This window comes from Gouania willdenowi, chromosome 4 (genome assembly GCF_900634775.1).
Source record: "Gouania willdenowi chromosome 4, fGouWil2.1, whole genome shotgun sequence".
NCBI lineage: Eukaryota > Metazoa > Chordata > Actinopteri > Blenniiformes > Gobiesocidae > Gouania > Gouania willdenowi.
This window is the reverse complement of record NC_041047.1, coordinates 25284986-25310011: the sequence shown is the minus strand read 5'-3', so window position 1 is coordinate 25310011 and position 25026 is coordinate 25284986. Positions and strand designations below refer to the sequence as shown.

General features: G+C 40.1%; 2 protein-coding genes across 2 annotated transcripts; one reads left to right on the top strand and one right to left on the bottom strand.

Moving 5' to 3' along the window:
• Positions 1 to 1278: 1278 nt before the first annotated feature.
• LOC114461872 (E3 ubiquitin-protein ligase RNF170-like) lies at positions 1279 to 6570 on the top strand. The gene is made up of 5 exons (XM_028444345.1): positions 1279 to 1342; positions 2735 to 2843; positions 4257 to 4330; positions 4418 to 4528; positions 5544 to 6570. Exons 1-5 carry the CDS (start codon positions 1328 to 1330, stop codon positions 5877 to 5879), a joined length of 645 nt encoding a protein of 214 aa, XP_028300146.1. The 5' UTR covers positions 1279 to 1327; the 3' UTR covers positions 5880 to 6570.
• On the bottom strand, positions 6262 to 24788 carry pfas (phosphoribosylformylglycinamidine synthase). Its single transcript, XM_028444324.1, has 28 exons — positions 24614 to 24788; positions 23278 to 23400; positions 23065 to 23200; positions 21649 to 21754; positions 21377 to 21575; positions 18522 to 18627; positions 18286 to 18426; positions 18091 to 18215; positions 17092 to 17220; positions 16768 to 16905; positions 16131 to 16259; positions 15931 to 16004; positions 15589 to 15745; positions 15446 to 15507; positions 14760 to 14921; positions 14395 to 14628; positions 14085 to 14315; positions 13269 to 13449; positions 11860 to 11943; positions 10095 to 10250; positions 9568 to 9687; positions 9325 to 9470; positions 9035 to 9242; positions 8748 to 8839; positions 8536 to 8650; positions 8311 to 8460; positions 7352 to 7492; positions 6262 to 7220 (listed from the first exon to the last, which is right to left on the bottom strand). Exons 2-28 carry the CDS (start codon positions 23396 to 23398, stop codon positions 6910 to 6912), a joined length of 3954 nt encoding a protein of 1317 aa, XP_028300125.1. The 5' UTR covers positions 23399 to 23400; positions 24614 to 24788; the 3' UTR covers positions 6262 to 6909.
• Between the last annotated feature and the right edge of the window lie 238 nt (positions 24789 to 25026).

The following is a 25026-nucleotide window of genomic DNA, read 5'->3' as shown; positions in this document are numbered from 1 at the left end:
TCTGTCTTTGTTGTCCTATTTTTTGAGACATTTTATGTATTTTGTGTGTACTTTGTTGCATTTTGGGAGTTATTCAGTGTATAATGTCAGGCTGTATATTCCTTCCAACTTGTGATTTTCTTTGGGGCCCATAAAAATTAGACTGAGGGCCAAATATGGCCCCTGGGCTGCCAACCGCCAATGTCTGACCTCGGGACTACGGATGTAATTTAGCCCTGTGGCTATAATCCGGCATGTTTACGTCTGTTTTGTTGTTTCAATGCAGATGCTCATTAATGTGCATTGTCCCTATCAGATAAATAAATAAGTCACTGACTAGTACTAACCTGTCCTATGTTTCGTCTCCTAGTTCGTGCATGTCTGACAAACTCTCCCTGGGCTATTTCTTGATAACCAAAGGCTGAAGAGCAAACATGTTGGCTGTGTACGTCAAAAATTAATGAGAAGCTAATGCAAATACTTCAATATTTCTGTATTCTTCGCCATATCAGCACTAGTATTTAATGTTTATAATTTGACTACCATATTAGGATGAGAAAAATGAGGCAACTTTGAGTCAATTATTGACGAGGTCAGATGCGGCCAATGTAAACACACGTTATGAAGTTTCGACCTTAAAAGTTTACTCCAGTGGTGGCACGACCTCATTGTGTCCTCCTGCCACCTGAGTGGGTGTAGAAAGCAAACATTTATTGAAAAAAAAAAAAAAAAAAAAAAAAAAAACCCTGCTCCCTTCAACCAGAGCCTCCCAGAGCAGCTGATGTTGTGGGTTTGAGTTGATCATTGACAGGTAGATCATTTATGTTGTTCAGGCAGCACTTCTACTTCTACTGCATCTGCTTCTGAAACAGCTGCAGTGAGAAGGGTTTCATCACTTTACCACGTGTGCCTCTGCAGGTGAGTCTCTATTGTCTCTAGAAATCATTTCATTTGTTAAAACTATTTCAACTAAAGTGTCTTTTGGTTTTATTTGATCTTATTGAAGTGTAAGGTTTCTAATAAGTTAATTCACTGCTGTTTCACAATGCAGATTTGTTTTGTTTTTCCAGGATTAAGAAGATTAATGACAACTATTAAATTTAGATACATTTTCAAATTCTGGCAATCAGTATTTCAGAAAAAAGTGTTTTTTTATTCAATGGTATCTAATTACTGTCATTTGATTACCTAAAAGCTGACCAGCGATCCTGTTTATAATAATATTCATCTGTTTATAATAATATTCATCCGTTTACAATAATATTCATCGCGTTGTGTCACACTGCAAATTTCAGAGTCAGATAAGGTCATCGAAAGGAAAAAACGTCAACAGTACACACACACATCCATGAGCTGTCACCAGGTGAGTTCATATCAAATGTAGATGTTTATGAAAATGAATGAAGGTCTTTATTGACTGACATTTAGCTTTTTAATTGTTTATTATTTATTTATCTACTTAAAAATGTTATATATTTTGGTCCTGAAGGACTGAATATTCACAAGGAGCACTATCCCCCTAATGTTTTTCTTTTTCTTTATTTATTTATTCACTTATATATTTATTTTTTTGTGTGTTTTTTGTTTTTTTTTTCTCTTTGTTGTTCATGTAACATAAAATTGGAAATAAAAAGTATATTAAAAAAAAGAATGACTAAAGGATTGTTTTATCCCAAAAAAAAAAAAAAAATGTCTTATTCTAATCAAACAATGACAATTTTACTATCCTAGTGTAAATTAATTGAAACGTTTGTGTTTAAATGGTTAAAATGCAGTTTACACGACCAAGGTTGGGGGTAAATTATATTGTAATCATGTAATTGATCATTTTTTACAATTATAACATAATTATACTTCTAATTTTAATGGAAAAATCTGTAACTGTTGGAATCGTAATTGAGTTAAGATAATTGACTTTGTAATTGGCATGGGAATTCTATAAAAACCGTTAATTACAATTTAAATCAACACAAAACTGGGTAACCATGTTATAAGTCTATGGCGTACACATACGTAGTTAATTATTAAAACATTTCATATCAAGTTTTCCTTCATCCGTCAGATCTCTCGAGGGTCATTTTACCATTTTTTAAATAATTGAAATTGAGGGGTACACAAACGCTCACCACAAAAAATATTTATGACAATATTTTTATAGAAAAATGATTGTAATTTTAATTATAATTGGAAAGAAGGCAGTTCACTATAATTGTAATTCAGTTGTAATTGAACATGAATAATCAAAGATGTAATTGTAATTGAAAAATACAATTGACCCCAACACTGTTAAACAGTCACATGCACATCAAAACACACTAGAGTGTCTTTGATACGTGCTATATCAGCGTTGTCTGATAAGCCTCTACTAATCATTATTGAAAGTCAGCTGAAATTAAATCTGGGTCAAATCCTTCTATTGACATTAAAATCTATCTTGATAAGGGTAAACCAATTTCAGGTGTGTGCTAAGTGATGATTCTTGATCCAAAAAGAACACAATAGCAATAAATATAACGAATGTCAGGATTATTGTTGAATTGAGGCTCGTTACTGTCACCAACAAATAGTAATGGCCACATTGTTTGGGACTACAAAGTAAGTGGTGAACCCGAATAGATGCATTTCTGCACATTATATATAGCAGCATATATAGCACTGTTGTAACATCCCATCTATTCAAACTGCTGTCTGTGATTTGTGCAGTGTTGGTTTCTAAGTTTGCTCTCATGTCTTTTTATTCTATTTATCTGTTCAGGAGTCACTGCAGTCGTGTCTGTCCACAAGCAGGACAGCCATGCACTGCCCAGTGTGTCTGCAGATGGCTAGTTTCCCAGTTCAAACCAACTGTGGGCATGTGTTCTGTGGTACGAACACACACACACACACACTAATATCAGTGTAAATAAAGCCTTAAGGCAAAATGTCATTCAATCATTAACTATTGCCATGGTAACCCAGGTTGCATATAGCCAACCAAACGATCAGACTGATCTATGATTGTTAGTTCTTCACACATGCACAAGAAAACATCAGGTCTTTAAGTTTAACTGAACTAATCCAAACTTAACCTCATAAATTCCTGGTGCATTTCTAAAGAACACATTATACCAATGTGTAGATGGTAAACAGTGTAGTTGTGCTTTTACAAACTATTTACCTTTGAATAGATTGAACCTCCAAACACACACCTTCCCTTTGAGCTGTAATCAGACCCACTTCAGATAGGATTGACTTTAGGGTACAAACTCTATTTGACCCGGACATCTGTTAAAGATTTGCATCTTTCAAATGCAGCGTGAACTCATTGTGCCCTAAAACACAACACACAATAAACACAGTCAACACACACCATATTATAAACTACCTGCTTTAACCCTTGACCCAGTTTACCACTGCTAACACTGAGACCAGACCATTAATCTGTAACTTTACTTGAAGTTTTATACGTAAGGCTGGCATTACGTCGCCATTATTATGACATGACACCTGTCATCAGCATGAATAAGGTGTCATGAAGGCTGTCATTCAGTGTTGTTCTTTACCCTACCCACATGTCAAACTCTAGGCCCGAGGGCCAAATCTGGCCCTAGAGCATCCAATCCAGCCCGCAGGAGAAAGTAAAAATGAGAAAACATGAATTATTGTGTAAATGACCAAATAATCCAGTTGTAGATATCTCAACTTCACCAATTTGCAATTTTCCTTTGTTTATATCACATGAATACAGTCATTTTTAATTGCAAATTGTGGAAAGAACTCTTAATTTTTTCCTAAATTCTTGTAATTTCGTCAAATCAATTTCATGAAATTTCTCTACACAACAATTGGTTACAAAATCAATAGTTTTTTTAAAGTGAAGATCCTGCAGGGACAGATATTACAAACTAGTGCAAAATTCATGTTAAAATTATTATTTTTCCCCATCAAAAAATCTGCGGTCCACTTGAGATGAAACTGGTCCATATTTGGCCCCTGAACTAAAATCAGCTCGACACCTCTGGCCTAACCCCTACCTAACCCCACTAGATCCTTCCACCTAACCCAAAAATGCCAACATAGCTCCAAAGGTGTCATATTTATTGAACAATACTTAACGATAGCCTTCAAGACACCCTATTCACGCTAATGACAGATAATGACAGTGTAATGTCAGCCGTATGTATTAAAATTTAAATAAAGTATTACCCATTAATGTTTAAGACTTGTTTGTTAATAGTAGTTTTCAGCAGATATTCTGTCAGAAAAAACTAAAAACTAAAGTGTGTTTGTATCTGCAGCTCCATGTCTGATGACCTACTGGAGACATGGGTCTTGGTTGGACGCCATCAGCTGTCCTCTCTGCAGACAGAAGGTACAGCTGCAGCTGGAAGACTCTTCACTCTATACCTGACTTGGTTTCAATGCTGCCATTAATGAACCTGGCTGTGATTTTTGGCAGGTCAGCCTGCTCTGTCCTCTTTTTAACGACAGTCGATCAGATCAGCAGTCAGAAATAGTTCTCGGGGAAATCACGGATTACAACAAACGTTATTCTGGAGCTCCAAGAGGGGTCAGTGCTTCATTGTGTCTAACTCTTAAGATCAGTTAGATTTCTTTAAAGCATTGCTAAGTAACTTGTGCTTAGAGCTCCCCCTAAAGGTCCCTTTTGGTTATGTCACTGTCGTAAACACTCCACACCCCCGACACCTGCCCTACCCCACAGTAGCAACCGATCACTGAAAAATCCTAATACAACAGTGACACTAAGGGTGCTTTCACACATATAGACCCATGTGACCATGTGAACAGTATGAGGAAGAGAGACAAGTAAAATAAATGATGTAGGAGTAATACGAAAGGGAGTGTGGAAATGTGTGTGCTGGCAAAGCGGCTCTGAAAATGGATGGATGGATATTTGTGTGTGTGCTGCCTGATGGGGCACTGGTTTGCTAGTGTGTGCATGCCTGTTGCCGCGACTACAGTGTGAGTGATTGCATAGTGTTGCTTCTGAGCTGTCACTGCATGGAGTTGCTCCGTTCCTCGGACAAAGGTCTTTTCTGCCTTTTTTTTTTGCTGGCTCAAGTGAATTTGTAGACAACCGTGTGCAGCCACGGGGCTGGTCATAATCTAGCATTAGTTTGTATTGGGCTGCCGTAAAGCAGTACGTCTTGCCACCGGGTCGGAGGCAGGGAAAGTTGCAAGTGCTGTTTTCTAGTCAGACAGCAGGGAGAGATGAAACCCCCCCAAAGCACCCCATAAACACTTGTATTACCCTCATAGGGACTACGAAAAAGTTACTTAGTTCTGCTTTAAAATTCACTTTTTTATTTTGTTCAGTTTTTGAGCCCAAACATGCTACTTTTTATCTGCATTATTAAATAAACATGCAAACCTGTTATCGAGAGATGCAAAAAACAAATAGTCTACATCAGCTGAAATTATACAGTAATTATTTAGATCTAATGGTAAATTGAAATCTATCTTTTATCAACCAGTCGTTTGAACAAAGTTTGATTTGGGTAAAAGTTTCTTTACCGATTTTGTTTCCCAATGACAAATATAAAAATGCTCACTGACCTCTCTAGATAACAGACTACCTCTGCGACGCCCCCTTCCTCCTCCTCCTGTTGGCTCGAGGCCTGGGCACCAGGAGAGGGCTGGTGTGGATGTTCCTGTTCAGGGTGGCTCTCTGCTGCGTGGGGACGGTGGTGTCCATCTCTTCCCCTACCCTGGAGAATCTGTCTTCATCATCCACTCACAGAGAATCACACCCACACCCTTCCCTGTGGGGGCTGCTCGGGCTTCTGGACGACCTGGTGGTTGTAATCCTGCTGCTCATCTGTGTGATCAATGTCAATCAGCAAATGGCACCAGAGATGGAGGGAGCGGGAGGGATTCCTCTACAGACAGACGCAGCCTGAGACATGCTGTACACGCTGTGTGACATGGACTTTTATTGGATTGTTCTCTCAGTTGATGCAAACTATTGACACTTGCTCTGTTTGACACAGAGAAGATGTCAATAGTTATCTGTCTAAATGACAATATGTGGTTCAGATATTGTATCACACACGATAGGAACTTTAAGGTGTCAAACTCCTTTTAGTTCAGGGGCCAAATACAGAGCATTTTGATCTTAAGAGGGCCACAGATTTTTGCAGGAAAACAAGTACCAGTACTTCCAACATTATTGTGCCCTAGTTTGCACTTGTACGTATCTATAAAATAAAAAATATGTAGGAAATCAATAACATCCAAGCAATAAGTGACGGATATCAGTTCCAACAGGGTCTTGACTTTAAATTTCCTTGATCTGCGACCAGATTCTATTTAAATAAGGACAATGTTATGTATGTAGGATTTTGTAAAAAAATTATGTTTTTTTTAACACTTTAACATTAAAATTGACTGCCATCATGCAATATTAGCACCGGGAAAACTGTGAGACCCCCTGCACATATTGTTGAGTTTCGTTTACACGATGGTTCGTGTTTTTCTGTCATTTTCACGTTCTCCTGCGGGCCAAATTTGATGCTCCAAAGGGCCGTTTTTGGCCCCCGGGCCTTGAGTTTGACTCATGTGGACAACAGTATAATCTCTGAAATAGAAAACGGTTACAAACATTTATTAAGCAAATATGACACGTCAGTACTGCAACATCTGTAAATACATGATGGAATATTTATTCCTTATTTTGTTTAATTGTTACGTTTAATTTGTTCATTAGTTCATTGGCGAGCTCAGCTTCAAATGTCTCAGTAAAACATTGATGATGCTCAAATGTGACAGTTGGTTTATATGTTAAATTTAAACAATTGTTACATACATAAATTAGCCAATGGGAAGTGTAGAAAGTTTCTCTGTAACAGGGACAATGCTTTCTTCTCATTGTAAACATGGCTGACAGTTACATCTGGCTGTGAACGACACTTATAAAGTAGCTAGTGTCTGTCACTCAGTGCTGCTGCACCAGGAGGCTGCATTGCTGAACATACGTAACCACGGCGATGGTGTGAGGGACCGTCTCATGTCCCTCGGTGCCCACGGCCACTGCCATCCCAGAGTGCAGCGCTCAGGGTGAGGCATCATGGCCAGGTGTCTCCCATCCCTGGAGCAGAGGCCGGCAATGCCCTGAGGGGAGCCGTTGGGATTCAGAGGGTACTGCTCAGTTGGATGGCCCTGGTCGTCAAGGTAACAAAGAGGGGCAAGCCCACCCGAAATAACCGCATCCCTGGCCTCAGCGCTACGGAATAGCATCTGACCTGCAGGAGGTAGGGATGAAACAAGGTGACCTACACGTTCAGCAGAGTAACCTTTCTCAAGTGAAACGTGCACAGGGTGACACTGATCACGTGCACAGTTTGACACTACAAAAGGGCTGTTTGGACTTCACCTTCTCCATGTGCCACCCAGACACCCAAAGCTGAGCCCTCCATTCCTTTGAGCCACACCGACGGGGAACTCTGGATCCCAACGCTGACAAACCTCGACTCAAATCTGCCCGATTTGTTGTGAGTCAGCACTACTTCAGACTCTGAGGTGATCAAGCAACAAGACAAAATTAGATGAGCAAGAGAAAAAAAGATTTCCAAAAGTCCATCAACCTAGGTTCCCAAAGTGGGTTACGGGTACCCCCAGGGGTACACAAATTGTCATGGGGTGCTTAAATTTAAATTAAAAACGGCATGACAACTGGAAACTAGAATATAAATAGAGCAGTAGTCAGGAGCCTCCATGCATTGCCACAAATTACACATTGACTTTGTAAGACTACCCTCTAGTGGTGACAGAGAGGCAATCTCATCACAAAAGCACAAATATGACGAGGTGCATTGCTTTGCACGAGCCAAACGTGCTGTCAGGACTTTGGTTCCAGTTGCCACCACGTACTTGTGTGAAAGAGAATTTTCACCTTTGACAAACATGAAAACAAAATAGAGAACAAGACTTCACGTGGAGAATGATTTCAAACTCAGACTCTCAAATTCAGCCAAACATTGCAGAGTTCTGTGCATCCTCCAAACCTCACCCTTCTCAGTGAGTTGTATTTCACAGTTTTAAAGTAATGAACAACAAACGTTTAATAGATTTATTTTACCCAAAAAAAAAGGATTGGTTTCTCACAAAAAATCCCAGTAGGTTAATTACTGAATAAGACGTTTTATTTATTATTAATCTTTTTTTTTAATTATTATTATACATTATTTCTCAACAGGATAGGTAAAATTCAGAGACAAATTTCACTGTAAGACTACATTGTGTATGACATATTATGTTTTTAAGTGTACAAAAGTTAGGGAACCACTGCTGCTAGTCAATAGAACCAAAATACAATATCAAATCAATACTTGCCTCCACCATCTTCACCGTCGCCCACCCAGCCCAGCAGTGCGAGCAGCTGGCAACCGTTACACACACCCAAGCTCAAAGTGTCGTCTCGTTGCCGGAAATGCTCGAATTCAGCTTTGGCCTTTGGGTTGTAGGCGACAGTAGCAGCCCAACCTTAGGGACACATGATGGTGTCAGGCAAGAGAATGATCTGCTTCTCTCTGTGTGTTTAGGTGTTAGTTTGAATACCTTTAGCTGATCCCAGCACGTCTGCGTAGCTGAATCCACCGACAAACACGACAGCTTTGAACGTTTCCAGGGAGAGGGAACCAGTGCACAAGTCCTGCATGGTGACGTCCCAGACCTACACACACGTTTATTAAAGGTGAATAATAGAAATGGATTAACAACGACAAATAAAATAAACTAATGTGAGACAGTCTGAATTTTGCTTAATTGACCTCAAAGCCAGCCATGAACAGAGAGACGGACATCTCTCGATCTCCGTTGCTGCCTTCCTCTCTGACTACGGCCACACGAGGCTGCTTTGCAACTGAAACCAGAAATGAGGTCCAAAAAATTAAAGAGAAATAAAACAATCGCAAGCAACAAGTACAGTGTGGAGAAAAACCTGTGGAACACTTATGTATGATTTTAGAAGTAAATACTGTATAAGGCAGCTAACTGATAGAAATAATTGGTATATAAAAACAATTATACAGAAAACACAATAATGCGTTTTTCTTACTGAGGTCTTTGACTGCGGTCATTTCAGAGGAGTCAAATGTTAGTTTGAAGAAGGGCTGCATCCTGTGGGCCAGCCCCTCCTCTTCCTCTATTACACAGAGCTCATTAGCTTGGAGACGCTCCAATTGGAAGCTGGTGGCCTCCCACAGAGCTCGGAGATCGGGCAGTGGCTCCCTCAGCACCTCCTCACCATCCACATGGACACTAACCTGAGAAAATAGAAAAAAACAGAGGACAACGGTCAGGTAAAAAGAAGAAGAAAGACAATCTGTGCTGAATAAAATGTCCCACCATAGACTGGGGTCCAAAGCCGCAGGTGGAACCGATGCGATGGCACTGCACGCCTGCATCGCTGTATCTCTGATTCACAGTTTTAAAGTCAGACTGAGAAACCTCAAGGACCAATCCCAGCTCCTCGCTGAACAGCAGCTCCATCACTGCACAACATACAAAAAGCAGCACGTGTTCACACATCAAACTCTAGAATGAATTCTTTGCTTGCGCTAATTACATTATAACGACAACAGCACAAACCTCCAGCTCCTCCTGATGCAAGCTCAACTTTAACTCCTCGATTTCCCGCAAATGCCATCTCCAGGAGACAAGAGATAAGTCCTCCATCACTGATGTCATGCCCTGCACTCAGAAGACCATCTGAAAGGACAAAAACCAAGCCAAACCATTTTTATATCACAAATGTTTATCTATAATTAGTTTTTATCACATTTGTTATACTGTGTAACAAATACAGATTAGCCAGGATTAGCACACAAAGCGACAAGATGCACCAGCTCAGATATTTTTATACCTGATTTTTTTCTTTTTCTTCATTTCATTTTAACTAAATTTATATTTGAGAAAGTAAAAGTATATAATACAGTTTTCCAGGCGATCTAATTTAAATTTCAGGCGACCCCACATGGGGTCAGACCCCAAGGTTGAAAAACCCTGGTTTAACCACAAGGTGGCTCTCAACATACAAAAACATGGCTGTGCATCAGGACATTAGACTGATAACAGTTAAAGAACCAGTTACAGGGCATGATGTAGCACAATCTGACCTTGTATGAGTCCCTGTGTGGTGTTGAAGGCAGCCGTCAGCAGTCCTGGCAGCTCCAGGTCAGGAGAACAGTCTCCCAGCTGGCTGTAACACTGAGCCAGGGCAGATCCTCCAAGACGATGACGTCCTGGACTGAGAGGAACCCACAGTAACACACCTGCAGGTGAGGACGCAAAGCCAGTGTCAGACTGTCCATTACTGAGTGTTACACCTTAGGATGAAAGCAGTTCAGGTAGGAGGGAAAGGTAAGTTTAGTAATCAACTAATCCATCCATTTTTCTAACTAATTAATCATGTAAGAGAAATCACAGTTTTTGCAGTTCTTCCATAACTAACAGATTAACATGACACAAATTTTATTTTGAGCTCTTTTTACTGCACAAAACAAATAAACAACAATCTAACAAATTAATTTCACAACATTTTAAATTGTATTACTTTTAATTCCTAATAAGCAACATTAAAGCTCCACTTCCACCCACTGCCTCTCCCAATCTACCAGAAGCCACGCCTCTACTTTTCTGCAAGCGCATCACGGAACATAACAAGGTTGCATCGGGTCACATTGATATAGGTCTATGAGTCAGGTAAGAGCCAAAATCATATTCACCTGTTTGCTGTTGTGACACCTTGTTTCCGTGCACAGTTCCGCATTCACTTTGATTGACAGTCTCAAAAACAGGAAGTCGAAGCCTATTAGCTGGATGATCACAGCGCTCGTTTTAATTTGTATAGGGTCTACAGGACGACGAAGGGACTTATATACATTAATGTATATGAATGACCACTGGCAGTAGACCATAGTAAAAGACTAGATAGGTATTTTTTCGCATTTCAAAAGAATCTCCGGATATCAGCTTTAAATTTGCCTAACAACCTCTTTGTGTAGTCTTGCTAGTTTTCTGCGTGTTTATTATTGCTGTTTTTTTAATATGCCACGCTTTGTTTTCCATTCTGAAATTTGACATTTATCTTGCAGTAAAACACAACTTAAATTTGACATTTTTTTTGGCTGTGATAACATGCAATGTTTGAAGCTAGAGTTTTAACACCAATATCAAATAGGGGCGTGTATAACCACAAAATGTTTCAATCACAAACAGAGCTTCCTTTAAACATTAGGCACAAATAACAGTTCGTAACAGTTCTTGCTATCAATTTCTAAGAGTTTTATCAAGATTTATGCAATTAGGTTTCCATTTTTGTATTAAAAAAATGTTTTTTCAATATATCAGCATATAAAACATTGTTTTGAAATGTTTAAAATTACAGCGATTGTGTGGGATTTTATACGGTTGAACTGTCCCTGGTTAAATGCACTGAAACCTGTTGAATTCTGCCTTGATTTAGAGTAAAGGTGTTCTGCAGAGAAAATAAACCTGACCTGTTGGTAAGTTGGTCACTTTAGTCCAATGCTTTTAATGGATGCTTACTGTTCAGGTGCTGCTGAAGCAAATGCTGCATTACAATGAACACGCTGCACAGAGCTGTCTTTTTGTTCAGTGTGTAGTGGTCCCTCAGAGTTGGTGTCTTTTTCTTTTCCATAAACATAAGCTCACTGCACCACATTTCTTTGAGTAATAAGGCAATGGTTCAATAGCGCAAGCAAGGGCAGCGATCAAGGCGGAGTGCAAAAATCAAGCCCAGCAACACTAATTAAACAATGCGTCGACTCAGATCATTTGTATCGACTCACTTTCCTAATCGGTTTATTGGAAGAATCATTTCAGGCCTAGAACGTAGTTTTCTCTGATAAGAGACGGTACCTTCGCCACCTGGATCCTCCAGATCAGGAGTCACAGTGGCAGTGATGTCAGGACAAACTGCATAGGCTGAGATCACCAGAGCTCCTAAACAAAAGCAGAGAAGAGGTCACCAGTGAACACACACCATCTTAGCTCCATTTCTCCAATGCGTCATAGAATATGACAAATACATTTTAAATATTGGTAGGCAAAAAAAGAAAAATTAGACCAGCAGTGTGCAAGCTGCAGTATTATTTGATGTCCTGTAATCCTTAATTGTTGCCATTAGGTGACATTATATTGATATGACTGATAGAGTATTTGACTCAGCCTTTTTCTGACCGTATTTGAGCCACTGCACACATTCTACATGAAAGAAAAGCACAAAATAAGAGAAATTTTAATGTGCTTCCTTCTGACACCCTCTGACACTAATCACTGATGAAAAGCTGCGACTGTAATCTACAGCAAAGTAATTACAACTGCACATCTCTGGAACAACAGAGTACAATATACACAGTTTTTCACTGATAATCTGTGACAGTATTTAGTACACCACAGCACAGTCTTATACATCTGTTGTAACTAGAGATGTAACGATTCACTCAACTCCCGATATGATTCAATATTCGATATATAAAAATATTCATTTCTTTTTTCTTAAATAAAAATACTGTACTACTTTCTTTTATCTTTCATTGTCAAAATAATTCCTTGATAAACTATGCAAAACAATGAAATTTAATTAAAAATAAATCCTGAATGAAATAAAGAAAGAAATATTACAAATGAAGAAGAAGCCTATTCATTTAAATTCTGCCTCTACAGTAAACAATGCAAAACGACATAATAGTTCCTTTTCTTTTTAAAAGTGCAACTGAAAATGTATTTTGTGTCTTAACAATTGGACTTTAAAACAAATCCTGCATCAAACAAATAATATAAATAAACAAACTATGGCTTTCATTCTCTCTCTTTCCTCTCTGAGCCCCTCTTACCTTGGATTTCACATGTTCTTTCTTTCTCACCTCTTTCATTTTGTCTTGGGGAAGCCAAAATGCTTCCACACTTCTGATTTAAAACACGGTGGTGCGTCTTGAATTTCAAATTCGAAATAGAATGCGCCCTTTGCTGTAAATAAATATAAATATATATATTTATATTTTATTATTATTATTTTTTTTTACTGCGCTTAAATTTCAGAGTATTGATGTGAACAGTGACACATTTGAATTGATTGAATTAAAGTTTTCACCATATCCAACCCCATAATGTTACTCACTGAGGATAAACACTAATCACAGGATGGTGCGTGAAAACTATTAAACATGGTTAGACCTTTTGTGAGCGATGGCTCAGTTTTAAGCATTAAGAACCAAACACTGTATATGAGACGTGTTAATAATGTGCTTCTTACTGTGTGAGCGTACCTGGAGCTTTGACCGTCTCTTTGCCCACCCTTGCAGCCATGCTCAGTGAGTCCTTTCCTCCATCGATGGCCACTCCCATCTCACCCATCACCTCACACATGGCTTTACAGGCCTCCCATAGGCACGCCCCCTCTCCCGGCAGCTTGGCAGCCCACATCCAGTTACCGCTACACTTTACATCCTGAAACACACAACAACACACAATTAAATCCAAACACAACACAAGTAGCCAGTGTGGGCCTGAGATTTTCTGTGATCGTGAAAAATGGACGGAAAAGCGGAATTGGCAATTTTAAACAGAAAAAAACAATCTGAATCGGAGAAAGCAATCAAACAACTTTTTTATTCATTTCTCTTTATTTAAAATCACGTCTTAACATGACACGGAAATGCACGACTTGCATGTGTGGGACATTCTCACGCATAACAGGTGATTGAATGTCTAGAAAAAGTAACAAAAGGACAAAAATGTGCAATTCTACCCATAACACTGTCAAGTTCTCGCACTACGTGTTATGTTTCCAGTAGTGATCATGTTATCATGTGATTGAAAAAGATGCAGAGAACGGTATTTTAAATGTGTTGTGTGGAAAAGTGGTTTAGATTATCATGACCGCTTTCAAATGTAAAGATGGACTAGAACAAAGACAAGTTTATCTGTTATGAGTTTTGATAAAAATGGTGATGACATCACATCACAGCAGAAGCTTTGCACCTCCAATCACACAGCTGTGCTGGGTTTCGTGCAAAACGTGAGAGTGATTTGCCAGTCAGTGGTTCATATTGTCATACAGTACGTCTCTGTTAACGGCTCACCTTCAGCGCAGTGACTTTTGCAAATACCAGATTGGTCAGAGCCTCTCCGACTGCCATGCGAGCTCCAGCAGCGGGACACACCAGCCCTTTGATTGGCTGCTCTCCAATGGCGGTGGCCGCCCCCTGCAGGCTGAAAGGTGACAAAGCGACGACGGCCACATCAGCCAGCGGGGTGTGGAGAGGACCCACACACTGCTGCTGGGCGACCAAACCTGTCACAGATCGGTCCACCTAACAGCAGGACAGATGAAATCAAACAGTCATGATTCACTTTAAACCATATGACAGTGAATGGATGGCAGGTGCAGACCTTGTTGGTGAGGTAACGCTTGGACGCCACAGCAGGCAAACGTAGAACTCTGTGCAGAGCGTCCCTCACAGTCAGCCCTGCAGGGAGAGTCAGCGGCTCAGGAGCTCGGGACAGTCGTTCCATCCTAAATTCCTTCTGCGGCATCTTCCCAAGAACCCACTCCAGCTGCAGGTCAACTGGATGACGTCCTTCTACCTGCTCGCCACGGCTCGCCTCATCATCCACCAGCACGATCTGTGTGAGGATTCAGATGGAGAATAAAACTCAAGGCTCTACCTTTGGAACTCTGTCACCAACAACTGTCACTACAGAGAACTGATCAATAAGGAGCTGTGCATGTCAGTAGAACATGGGTGGGAACTCGCCTTGCCATCTCCTGTGATGTTCCCAACAAAGTCAACGGGACACTTCTCCCGCTGACACACTCTCTGCAGGAAGGACCGGTCTGACGGCTGGAGCAGTAGAGCGTTGCTTTCTTGATACTCGGCCCCCCACAGCTCTAACACACTCAGGGTGGGGTCGCCTTTCTAAATGCCAAGAAAGAAACACAGAGAGAACTTTCACTCAGGCTCCATTTTACATGTCTTGCAGCTATTGCTGGGTAATATGGAGCAAAAATCATATATCCATAGTTTTACTCAAAATGGTGATATACGATATAAATCTAAATAACTTTAATTCAAATGAAGTCTTAACAGAAAGACAATTCAGGGTTAAATTTGCTAAAGAATAACTCCACACAGGCACATTTATTAACCAACAGTTGCACAATATGTTCCACTTTTGGCTATTTCTCCTCTAAGGGACAGTACGTGTGAGTGAGTTCTGTAGCGTGGCCTGTTTAGGGGAAGCTCTGGGTGAGAATGCACTCAAAAATTCATCTAACTGAGCTTTTCATGCTGATATGAGAGTATTTTTTTTTTTTTTACAAAATAAGCTACAAAAAAAAAACATCAATATAGGCAATATTGTCATTTTCTATGTCGTCAAAACAGAAAATTTGATATATCTAGAGTCTCAATATATCAACCAGCCCTACTTGCTAATTTACCTTAAATCTGCTGCAGTAGATGACAGCTCCTGCTGGCTCACTCAGCTCCTTCAAGACGTTTCCTAAAAACCAGAAAGATTCAATCCTTTCAGTTTTGACTCATTTAAAGTCCTGTTGCACAACTGAAAAATATATTGTTGTACCGTTTCCTCCCGCCCCCTGATCATGTATGCTGCAGATTGGGTTTCCATCACTCCTCTCCAGACACGCCCTCAGAGCTCGATTCATTTTCTGCTCCATCTCAGCGTCTCCTCTCTGAACGGCACCCAGATCCCTGTCACTGGAGTTGTCACCCTGCACCTACAAGCAAAAAAAAAAAAAATCATAGTTGCATAAAAATGTCAACAGAAACATTTTTTTAAAATAATGATTGATGGTTACATTTTTTGAATTTCCAAAAACATGTTTTTTTTATTCCCTTTGGTCTGTACAGTTACTTTCACATTTCCTTAGGCTCAGGCAAGTGTTTTATTTTATCTCCGTACTTGAACAGAAGACGCCGCTCCACCTCCGACTCCAATCCTGTACACCGGCCCTCCAATTTTCACCACCTCCATTCCTATCGACCAAAGAGATAAAGGAGCAAAGAGACTGTGAGAAGCTCTGATTCAGCAATTGATTTGGGTTTATAAATAACGGCTGAATTAATTTAACTTGTATCTCACACGGAGTGTAAATTCATTACCAGATTTGGCCTCGTCCTTCTTCACATGCGTGTCTTCGATTGATCCCAGGCCACCACTGAACATGATTGGCTTAATCCACTCGCGCCGCTCGCCGTTAGCTAGTCGCATCCCAAAGGATCGAGCAAAGCCTGACAAAATGTAGGAGAGATTTTAAGAGGCCGGAATTTTACCAGCCTCACAATTTTACAAAAAGCAAGTTAAGGAATAAAAAGTGATTTAATCGTTTTCCATATTTGTTTATTTATTTAATTCAAGACATTAAAACAAATTTCTTTCTCCTCCACATTGAAAAAAAAAAATTCAATATGAATGAAAAGGAGCAGAAAGAAGTAAAACGTATAACACCTGCCTCCACTATAAAAAAATGATTACATTAAACCAAGGCAAACTGCAAAGCGGTCATTGCCACAAACAATTTAAAATCACAACACAGTTACACTTCTGTCTCAATACAGTTCACATTCTTTTTGAACATATTAATTGATCTTGATCATTTGATGTAATTTAAACAAAAACGTTTGACATAAATCTGGTAACATTACTTTTAATCCTTTGTTTAAAACATGAGTCATCCCTTATAATTAATATTTACTCCATTTATTGCGTTTAACTTATAAACACCAACAGGATTCCCACCTGAAAGCACAGGTTCTCCAAACTTGTTGCCGTAATCTGACGCTCCATCGCTGGCTTCGATGGCCACCTGCAGAGGAGGAGCGAAGCTGGATGGATACTCCCACCCGTCCCCTTCACACTCCCATGGCAGGGAGTAGCCTGGGAACAAGGGATGTGTCAAGTGAAGTGATTCATTTGTTGAATTTAAAGTCTTTTTACTTTTGCACTGACTATGAAGTTAGCAGGATTTGCCCATCAAATTAAAACCCTGTCAAAAACCTTAACCTTGAAACATTCCCATGGATTTATGAATGGGAGCTTTTTACTGTAAAATTAAAAAAAAACCTGGAATGTGCAAATTTCCAAAGCAGTATCCTGCAGTTCCAGCAATGACGTGTCCTCCTTTTCCAGCACTCTGGACATCACGGATTCGACCTCCGGTTCCTGTGGTGGCACCACTGAACGGTGCTACACCTGAAGATAAAATCGCACCAGAGTGAAAATCTGTATTTCCACCAACAGAGTCTGAAGTGCTCACATCAGCCTTCATTTATCAACAGTTCGTACGTTCAGATCTGAGCGTACGACGTGCTTTCGACCAAATTCACGCAAGCTTTTGTATTTATCAATTCTGATGTGAACGTACGCTACGATCAGATCTCTCGACAGGTCTGACCTCGTGTCCACAAACATGAGTGAGTGGATTTGTGTTGTAGCAGAGCAAAATCTGATTCTGAAAATAAAGTATTAAACAGGTGCTACCTAGCCTGACTCGTCTACCTTTTGTTGACCAAAATGTAAAAAATTGTCTCAATCAAATAGCAGGGATTAACGCTTTTAGGCTGTGGGTGAGTAAATGTTCATTTAAATCATCATTAGGTGTTGATTACGTTAGTTATTGAGAATAAAATTCAAACCTCAGCCCGAGTCCATTCCAATATGGAAACGCTGTTTCAATCTTCCATAGAGCGTTTAAAAAGAGCTCCTTAAAATCCAGTTTTCACACTACCAAAAAGCACATCTTTGTTTTTCTTCACCTCAGCTGTGAGGATGCTGTCTTTCATCTGTGGAACGTTTATTTTACATTTTGTATAAATGTTTGTTTGCCCTCAGTGGGCGGTGTCTCCGAACTAGGAATATTTGAGGGTGTAACATGTTAATGACGATCAAATTCATCCGTCGCATTTATCAACACCTGATCATTTGTACGCTGGGATTGGTCAGATATAAATGTTTCATAAATCCCACGTTGATCCTGTCGTACGACACAATGTGCACTCAGATTTGCACCTGTTTTCAAGCAAGGTTGATAAATGAGGGCCATTATGTTTAGTGCGTCCGTACCTGTGGGGAAGTTGTGCGTCTCTGCGGTAAAGATGACGTGTCGTAGTGAGCGGCGTGTCTCGTACACGCTTGCTTGGGTCGGGTCTTTGGGGTAGACACACTGGAGCTCTACTCCTTCGATGCCACTACACACACACACACTTTTCACAGCGAGTCTACAAACACAGCTTCACAACATGTGTGTGTCTGCTGTACCTGCTGTTGTCACAGAACTTGATGACGTTGTTCTGGTTGCTGTGCAGCTGCGTGTCCATTATCAGGCTGAACAGCGTCTCCTTCTGCTCCTGCCCATCAATCACCATCCGGCCTCGGAAGAACCAGTGACGACTGTGCTCGCTTGGAACCAGAGGAGACACACAAAAAAACTTAACTGTGGAGCTGAACAGCATCGGACAAACCAACCACAGACTGCTGCAAACAGGAAGCCTTACCTGTTGGACTGGGCCAGGTCGAAACACTCCACACTGGTGGGGTTTCTTCTGACTCTCTGGAACATTGATGTGTAATAGTCCAGATCCCAGGAGTCAAAGGCCAATCCTGTCATAAACCAACAAGGACATGCTTAACTATTAGAAAACAACCTCTTACTCGTGTTGTCCAATATGTTAGTTTCAACTTCATTATACTCAGCATTATTGTCCTCCTTCTTGCTCCCTTTGGATATGTAGAGGTATGTAAAATATTCTGCTGATCAATATTAACCACATGAAAAAACTTTAGCAGGAACCAAACATTTGCAAAAAAGAAAAAAAAAAAAAAAACACAGTGAATCAACAGTAAATGCACAAGCACCACAAAAACCATATCACACAAACATAACCAAGTTAGCTTTGGTACTCACATAACCTATGCAGCATTAACATGAACTAGTTGTTATACACACTTTAACATAATGGAATATAATATTTAGTAACACTACGCAAAAATGCACAATCTTCTCTTGGAAACACAGTAAAATCTACACGCACCATTAATAAATACAGATGGTATATAATAAACAGACCAAAATATAAATAAATGGGAAAAAAAATCAAATAATAATAATGAAAAGTCCACAGTGTGAATTCTAATTGTAAAACTGTGTCAAACATTGAGTGTTAGTCCCTTTTTAAATAAGACTAAGTCTTTAGGTTCACAGAGAACAATTCACACTTCATCACTGATGCTAGAGTCACTTTAAAAGCTTTTTTCCAGGCAATTATTAAATAAACTACAACTCCCTGCACTGTAGACCTCAGTCATTAGATGGACACTCAATCCTCTGATTAGACACAAACATAATAACTTACCTGGTCTTGTGACAGTGATTGTATTGATTTGAGGCCTTTCATTAGGTCATGTGATGTAACTGTGACATTAGGTAAAAAGGCCAATTGTTTGTCTACATTGATGAAGGAAATCAGCTGATTTACTGAGATGTGTCTGATTATAACCTAGTTTTAACACTCAGGAAACTTCTTTTAAATAAATAAAACCTTAAATTATCTGTCACTGAGCCAACTGGGTTGACTAGAGGCTTTTTAGGCCAGGGTACCACTAGATTTTGTTCCCCCATTTTGAACACAATCTCTACTGTAGTCAGGCAGAATTTGCAGCAGTCTGCACAAAAATCATTAGGACTGTGAGAGGTGAAGATGCATGTTGCAGTCAATCAAAAACTATTTGAATACAGTCATGCAATGTTGACTGAGTGATTACTGACCTCACTGCACTGGGGGTATTCCATAAAGGAGGGTTAACAAACTCTGAGTTTATCCACAAACTCTGGGTCCACATACAATGGAAAACTCTGGGTATCTGATTCCATTACAGCTGGTACGAAGAGGGTCAATCAACCCCGAGTATGTAAACCTTGGGTTACTTTAGTGCACCCGCGCGATAAAAAGCCATCATCAATGGAGCAGAGATTACTCGAGCTACCATGACAACCACCCAGAAGAGCTCACCCTGATGGGTGAAATAAGCCAGCGTTTGTAGAATATGAGCCCGTTCTTCAGTGACTATAGTCGCTTAAATCACCTGTGATTAGTCCCGCTTTTTGGTCGTTTCATCACGCCAGGGACATGACGACCGTTTAATAATATTAATAAAATGTGTCTGAGACGTGGCAGCAGAAGAGGGCTCATGCAAAGAGAGCCCTCCCATTACAATGGCTATAAAGACAGTGAAGGCAGCTTGACATTGCATCATTTATATTGATTTTTAATGTAATATAGTCGCCAGAGTCACATCGACGTCCAAAAAAAAAAAACTGAGCCTGGGATTGAACCCCCGACCCTATGCTCACAAGAGCAATTTGCCACAGGTTTGTATCCAGGGAACTTCACAAAAGACGTTAGTAGGCGTTTTAATACAGATCAACCTCTCAGTGTCTTTCCCTAAAGAAAGAAAACTAGTTTGCAAAAAAAAAAAAGTAAAGTGACAACATTAGTAATGATGTGAGCACATCTGTGGTGTGTATGTTAAATGTGTGGTCAGATAAGAGTCAAGGTACATTAAAGCGGAGTTCAGGTGTGAATACTTATGTACAAGTGATTTCTTCATTTTTTATCTTTAATAAATTTGCCAAAAATCTCAAACAAACGTTTTTAAGTTGTCATTATGGGGTCTTATCTGTAGAATATTGAGGAAAAAAGTGAATTTAATCCCTTTTGGAATAAGGCTGTAACATGATGAAATGTGGGAAAAGCAAAGCACTGTGAATACTTTCCGTATGCACTGTAAATAAAATAATTCAAACACTGAAATCAACTATGTTTGCACAACACAAAATATTAAAAAGTTATATTATTTGAATGCAAATAAACAAAAAGGCGCAAACTATTAATGAAAATATTATTCAAGTGTGCTCCCTTTAGTAAACAAATGCAGTGCACTGCAGCTGAACTGCTACGGACACTAATGAATTGCCACAGAACTGTGTCATTTACATAACAATGTCAAGGGAACTTCAAGTCTTTTTTAAACACTGTATCTCCAGTTTACATGTGCAGAGTTAAGTTAAGAGTCTGTAACTGCATTTCTTAAAGCAGACATCACAGACACAGGAGAAAATCAGTAACATCACTGCCATCATGTGACTTTAGGCATCCAAACAATCATGCATCATGTGACGCTCTTACACACACACACACACACACACACACAGTGTACTCACAGACAGCTGAAGGACTGAGAGCGCAGAGAGGAAAAGAACAAAGAGATAGAGAAGGACACAGGTCAACTCTACAGGACTCTGAGAGTCAGACCTGGAACTGATCAGAGCTCTGAGAAAAGCCGTCCTCACCCAGGTCACTGTTGGCTTTCTCCAGTGCACTACGACCTTCTCCCAGGATGTCCACCTCAAACACCTCCTGGGCTTTGGTTTCCACGGTGAACGAGCTGATGGGCTGCTGGTAGATGCACTCGGTCATGCTGTCATACAGGCAGTCAGTCAGTTTGTTTATGTCTCCATTCAGTTTGTTCATGCTTTCTCCATCCTTGGGCTGAGCAAAACACACACAGGTCACATCAGGGGCATTAAGAGGTGTGCGTGTTCATGTGTGTGTGTGGTAATACCTCGATAAGAAACCTGCGAGACAGCTCCACTCTGGTGACGGTGGAGAGGCCGGCACTCTGGCAGATGGACACGGCATTAGTGGACCAGGCAGTGGAGAAGTTCAACCTGAAAACGCAACAACATGAAGAGAACCTCCATCAAACTTCTTTCAGTGCAGAGTTCTCGCCAGCGCTGTTGAGCGTAGGGGCTCCAGACGTTGTAATTTGTATCCCCTATGGTGCGGTGTCGCCCCCTACGGTGTGTTTTCAGCAGCGTAGGGGGGCTTTTCTGTTTTTTTTTCCTTTTTTATTCAGTACCGTTATAATAATTGTGGCAAACTTGGACACAAAAGGGACTTCCAGGCGTGCACGGCTTGTTTAAACTCTCTTTTTAATCTTTTTTTTTGTACTGACCACTACTACAGGCATAATCAATAATTATTTATCGAGCACACGTTAATTATCTGCTTTTTTAGCCGTGCTATTAAACATATGAACTTACTTTAAAGTAAAACTATTTATCTACTTTTTTCTCACGTTTTGTACCCTGCGGCTTAAACAAAGACGCGACTAAATTGTGGATTTTTCCCGGTTTTATAAGCTTCATGCCACCACAAAATTGAGCTCCGTCACATTAGACTAGACGGAACAATGAAATTGTTAACATTAAATTGTTCTTGCTCGCACTCAATTATTCTGATCACTCATTTTGTCATGATGCACATTCCCTCATCATAGCAACAACGTGGAGAAATGTTGAGAGAGAGAGAGAGAGAGAGAGAGAGAGAGAGAGAGAGAGAGAGAGAAAAGCAGCAGCAGCGTAAATGAAGTAAAAGTCAGTCAGTTTGTAACAGAAAGATAAAGAGCATAAAGTTGTTAAATCACAGCGTTAGGTTTGTTCAGGATTGATCGGTGTTCTGGACTCTGAGGCTAATGGAGACGCTACAGTAGAAGTCAGCCAGTTTGTAATAGTAGCAGAACAGCATGAAGTTACCAAATCACCACATAGGATTTGTTCACAAGCGATCGCGTCCGTATTCTGACTGAGTCCGACTCGCTGTGATCGCTCCGCGGTAGTTCACGGTAAGAAGCGGACAAAGCGGTGCATCAGTCTGGTTCCAGTAAAAAGTGAGCATAAGAAGCTGTAAATGGACTGATATGTAGACGTGGGGCAGTGAGGAGGAGACTTCAAGGAGTAAAGGAAACATCAGTTGAAACACGGACGTTTTCGTAAAACCTAACTTGAGTACAGCAGCCCGCCTACCTGCTTGAGACGTCTGACGGGCACCCTCATCAGCCAATAGTGTGTGGCCTACGTTAGGCTGCGGTGTGGATTTTTCTTTGAAAACTGCTAAATTATCGTAATGCAGCCAATAACACAGTGCGCTTTATACCCGGAAATTATGGTAATAACCAGTCAGCCCGCTTCATTGGTACCTGGGTCCAATCTCTACCAGTTTCCTCCCGCTGCCTTCTGAGAGGTTTGGTTTATCAGTCAGCGGCTCCGTCTGCAGAGGACGTCTGAACAGCCACCGGAGAACCTCCTTCTCCTCCGCACTGAGGCTCTCACACCCTGCACCATAAAGCCAGGACAGTCATTATAATGGTTCAGCATTTACGTCAGCACGTTGGATGCTGGTGCACACGCACCTGTCAGCTCCACATTGTAGCACAGCTCAGTGGTGATCAGCAGATGTGGGTAGAGCTTGATGGCCCTGTGGAAGGCCCGGCTGGTCAGAGCTTCATTACTGTAGAACCTCACCACGGCCATGACTGAGGGTGAAAAGATAGACACAAGTCTTCATTCATAACTTCGATATTGTTGGTGCCTTAGATGTCGCGTACAGTATATCATTTATACAGTGAAGTGCAGACTAGGGCACCATAATGTTGACATTTTTTGTACTGAGGGTTATTTTTTGTAATTGAAGGCGTGTTTAAAATTTAAAATGTAAATAATCTGTTTACAAATGTATTATATTTTTATTATTTCTAACTTATACATAAGCATTTGCCACTCTCATGGCCATCGATGCACCTTGTCATTCATATTGCACGTCGTTATTGTCTTTGTGTAGTCTTGCTCCTAGTTTTCTGCGTGTATGTATTATTAATATTAGTACTGTTTTTAAAAAAAATTTTTTTCTTTAATATGCCACTTTTTGACCAATGACCCCTCGGGTATTAATGAAGTTTTTTTTTCTAATTCTGATGTTTCTTCCTATGTGAAAAATGAGTTATTTATGTTTGATAGGTATGTTTCTGATTTGCAAAAACAAATGCATTAGTTTGAAAATAATGTTTTGAATATGCAAACCACACTGAGTTTGTTTGTGATTTGTTGGGCCCCGAGTAAAATGTGATTTATTTATTTTTTATTTTTATTGTGTGAGCCTGTGTGTTTATGGTTTAGGCAAGATTTTAATTCCATACATTACTGGATCCACATTGATAGGCTTTTGCATCAACAATGACTCTTGATTTTCACTGTACATCATTCACTGCAACAACTTGTACACAGCTCAGATTTGGGATGATATTAATAATCCTAAGCATAAAATGTTCACCAACAGAAGAAAAAAACACAGAATAAAATAAAAGCTTCATCTGTCACTGTGGTCATGGTGGCTGGTACAGAATACATGAAACACTCAGTTTGTTTTTTTGTTTTACTATATATTTTAAATAACCAGCTATAGAGTTTAGCTTTAAATGACCTCCAGACTATGGTCAAACATCTCATTGATTGTGTGCACAATGCAGGTCACACTAAACACCACATCACATAGTCACGAGCTTCTCCATGCACTGTATACACACGTGCACGCAGATGACATATTATTTACTATACACATGATAACTAATAATGCACGTTCTTAATTAGCTAAACATCATTTGCTGTGCGCTGTGATGATTCTGCTGCAGTTCTTCATGTTGAAGCTGAAGCTAAATGCTAAAGTTACACAGCAGCTCGAATTAAACTCACATGCAGCAGCTTCGGAAGTTAAATGAAGGATAAATATCAGCTGTTCCTCTTGTGCTGGGCCGTCCTGTCCACAGACACACTGAAGTGGTTCCTCTGTCTGTCTGTCTGAGCTACAGACTGAATATTGACTGACTGACTGACTGCACAGGGATGCATGGACCTCAGCACCCACGTGGGAGCCTTTCACACAGAACCACGCATGCGCGAAAGTAACACTTTTCAGGAAGTCTTCAAAACAGCGGCTATGAGACTCTAGGGGGCGCTATATAACATTTTTTTTTTTTTAACTTAGTTTTGTTTTCAGTTGTGTAGAACCTCCACTCTGTCTAGTTCTATAAGAAATTGAATTATAGAAATAAATAAATTATAATCTGTCAATGAAACAAGTGATTCTGGTTGGTTAAGGCAGGAAT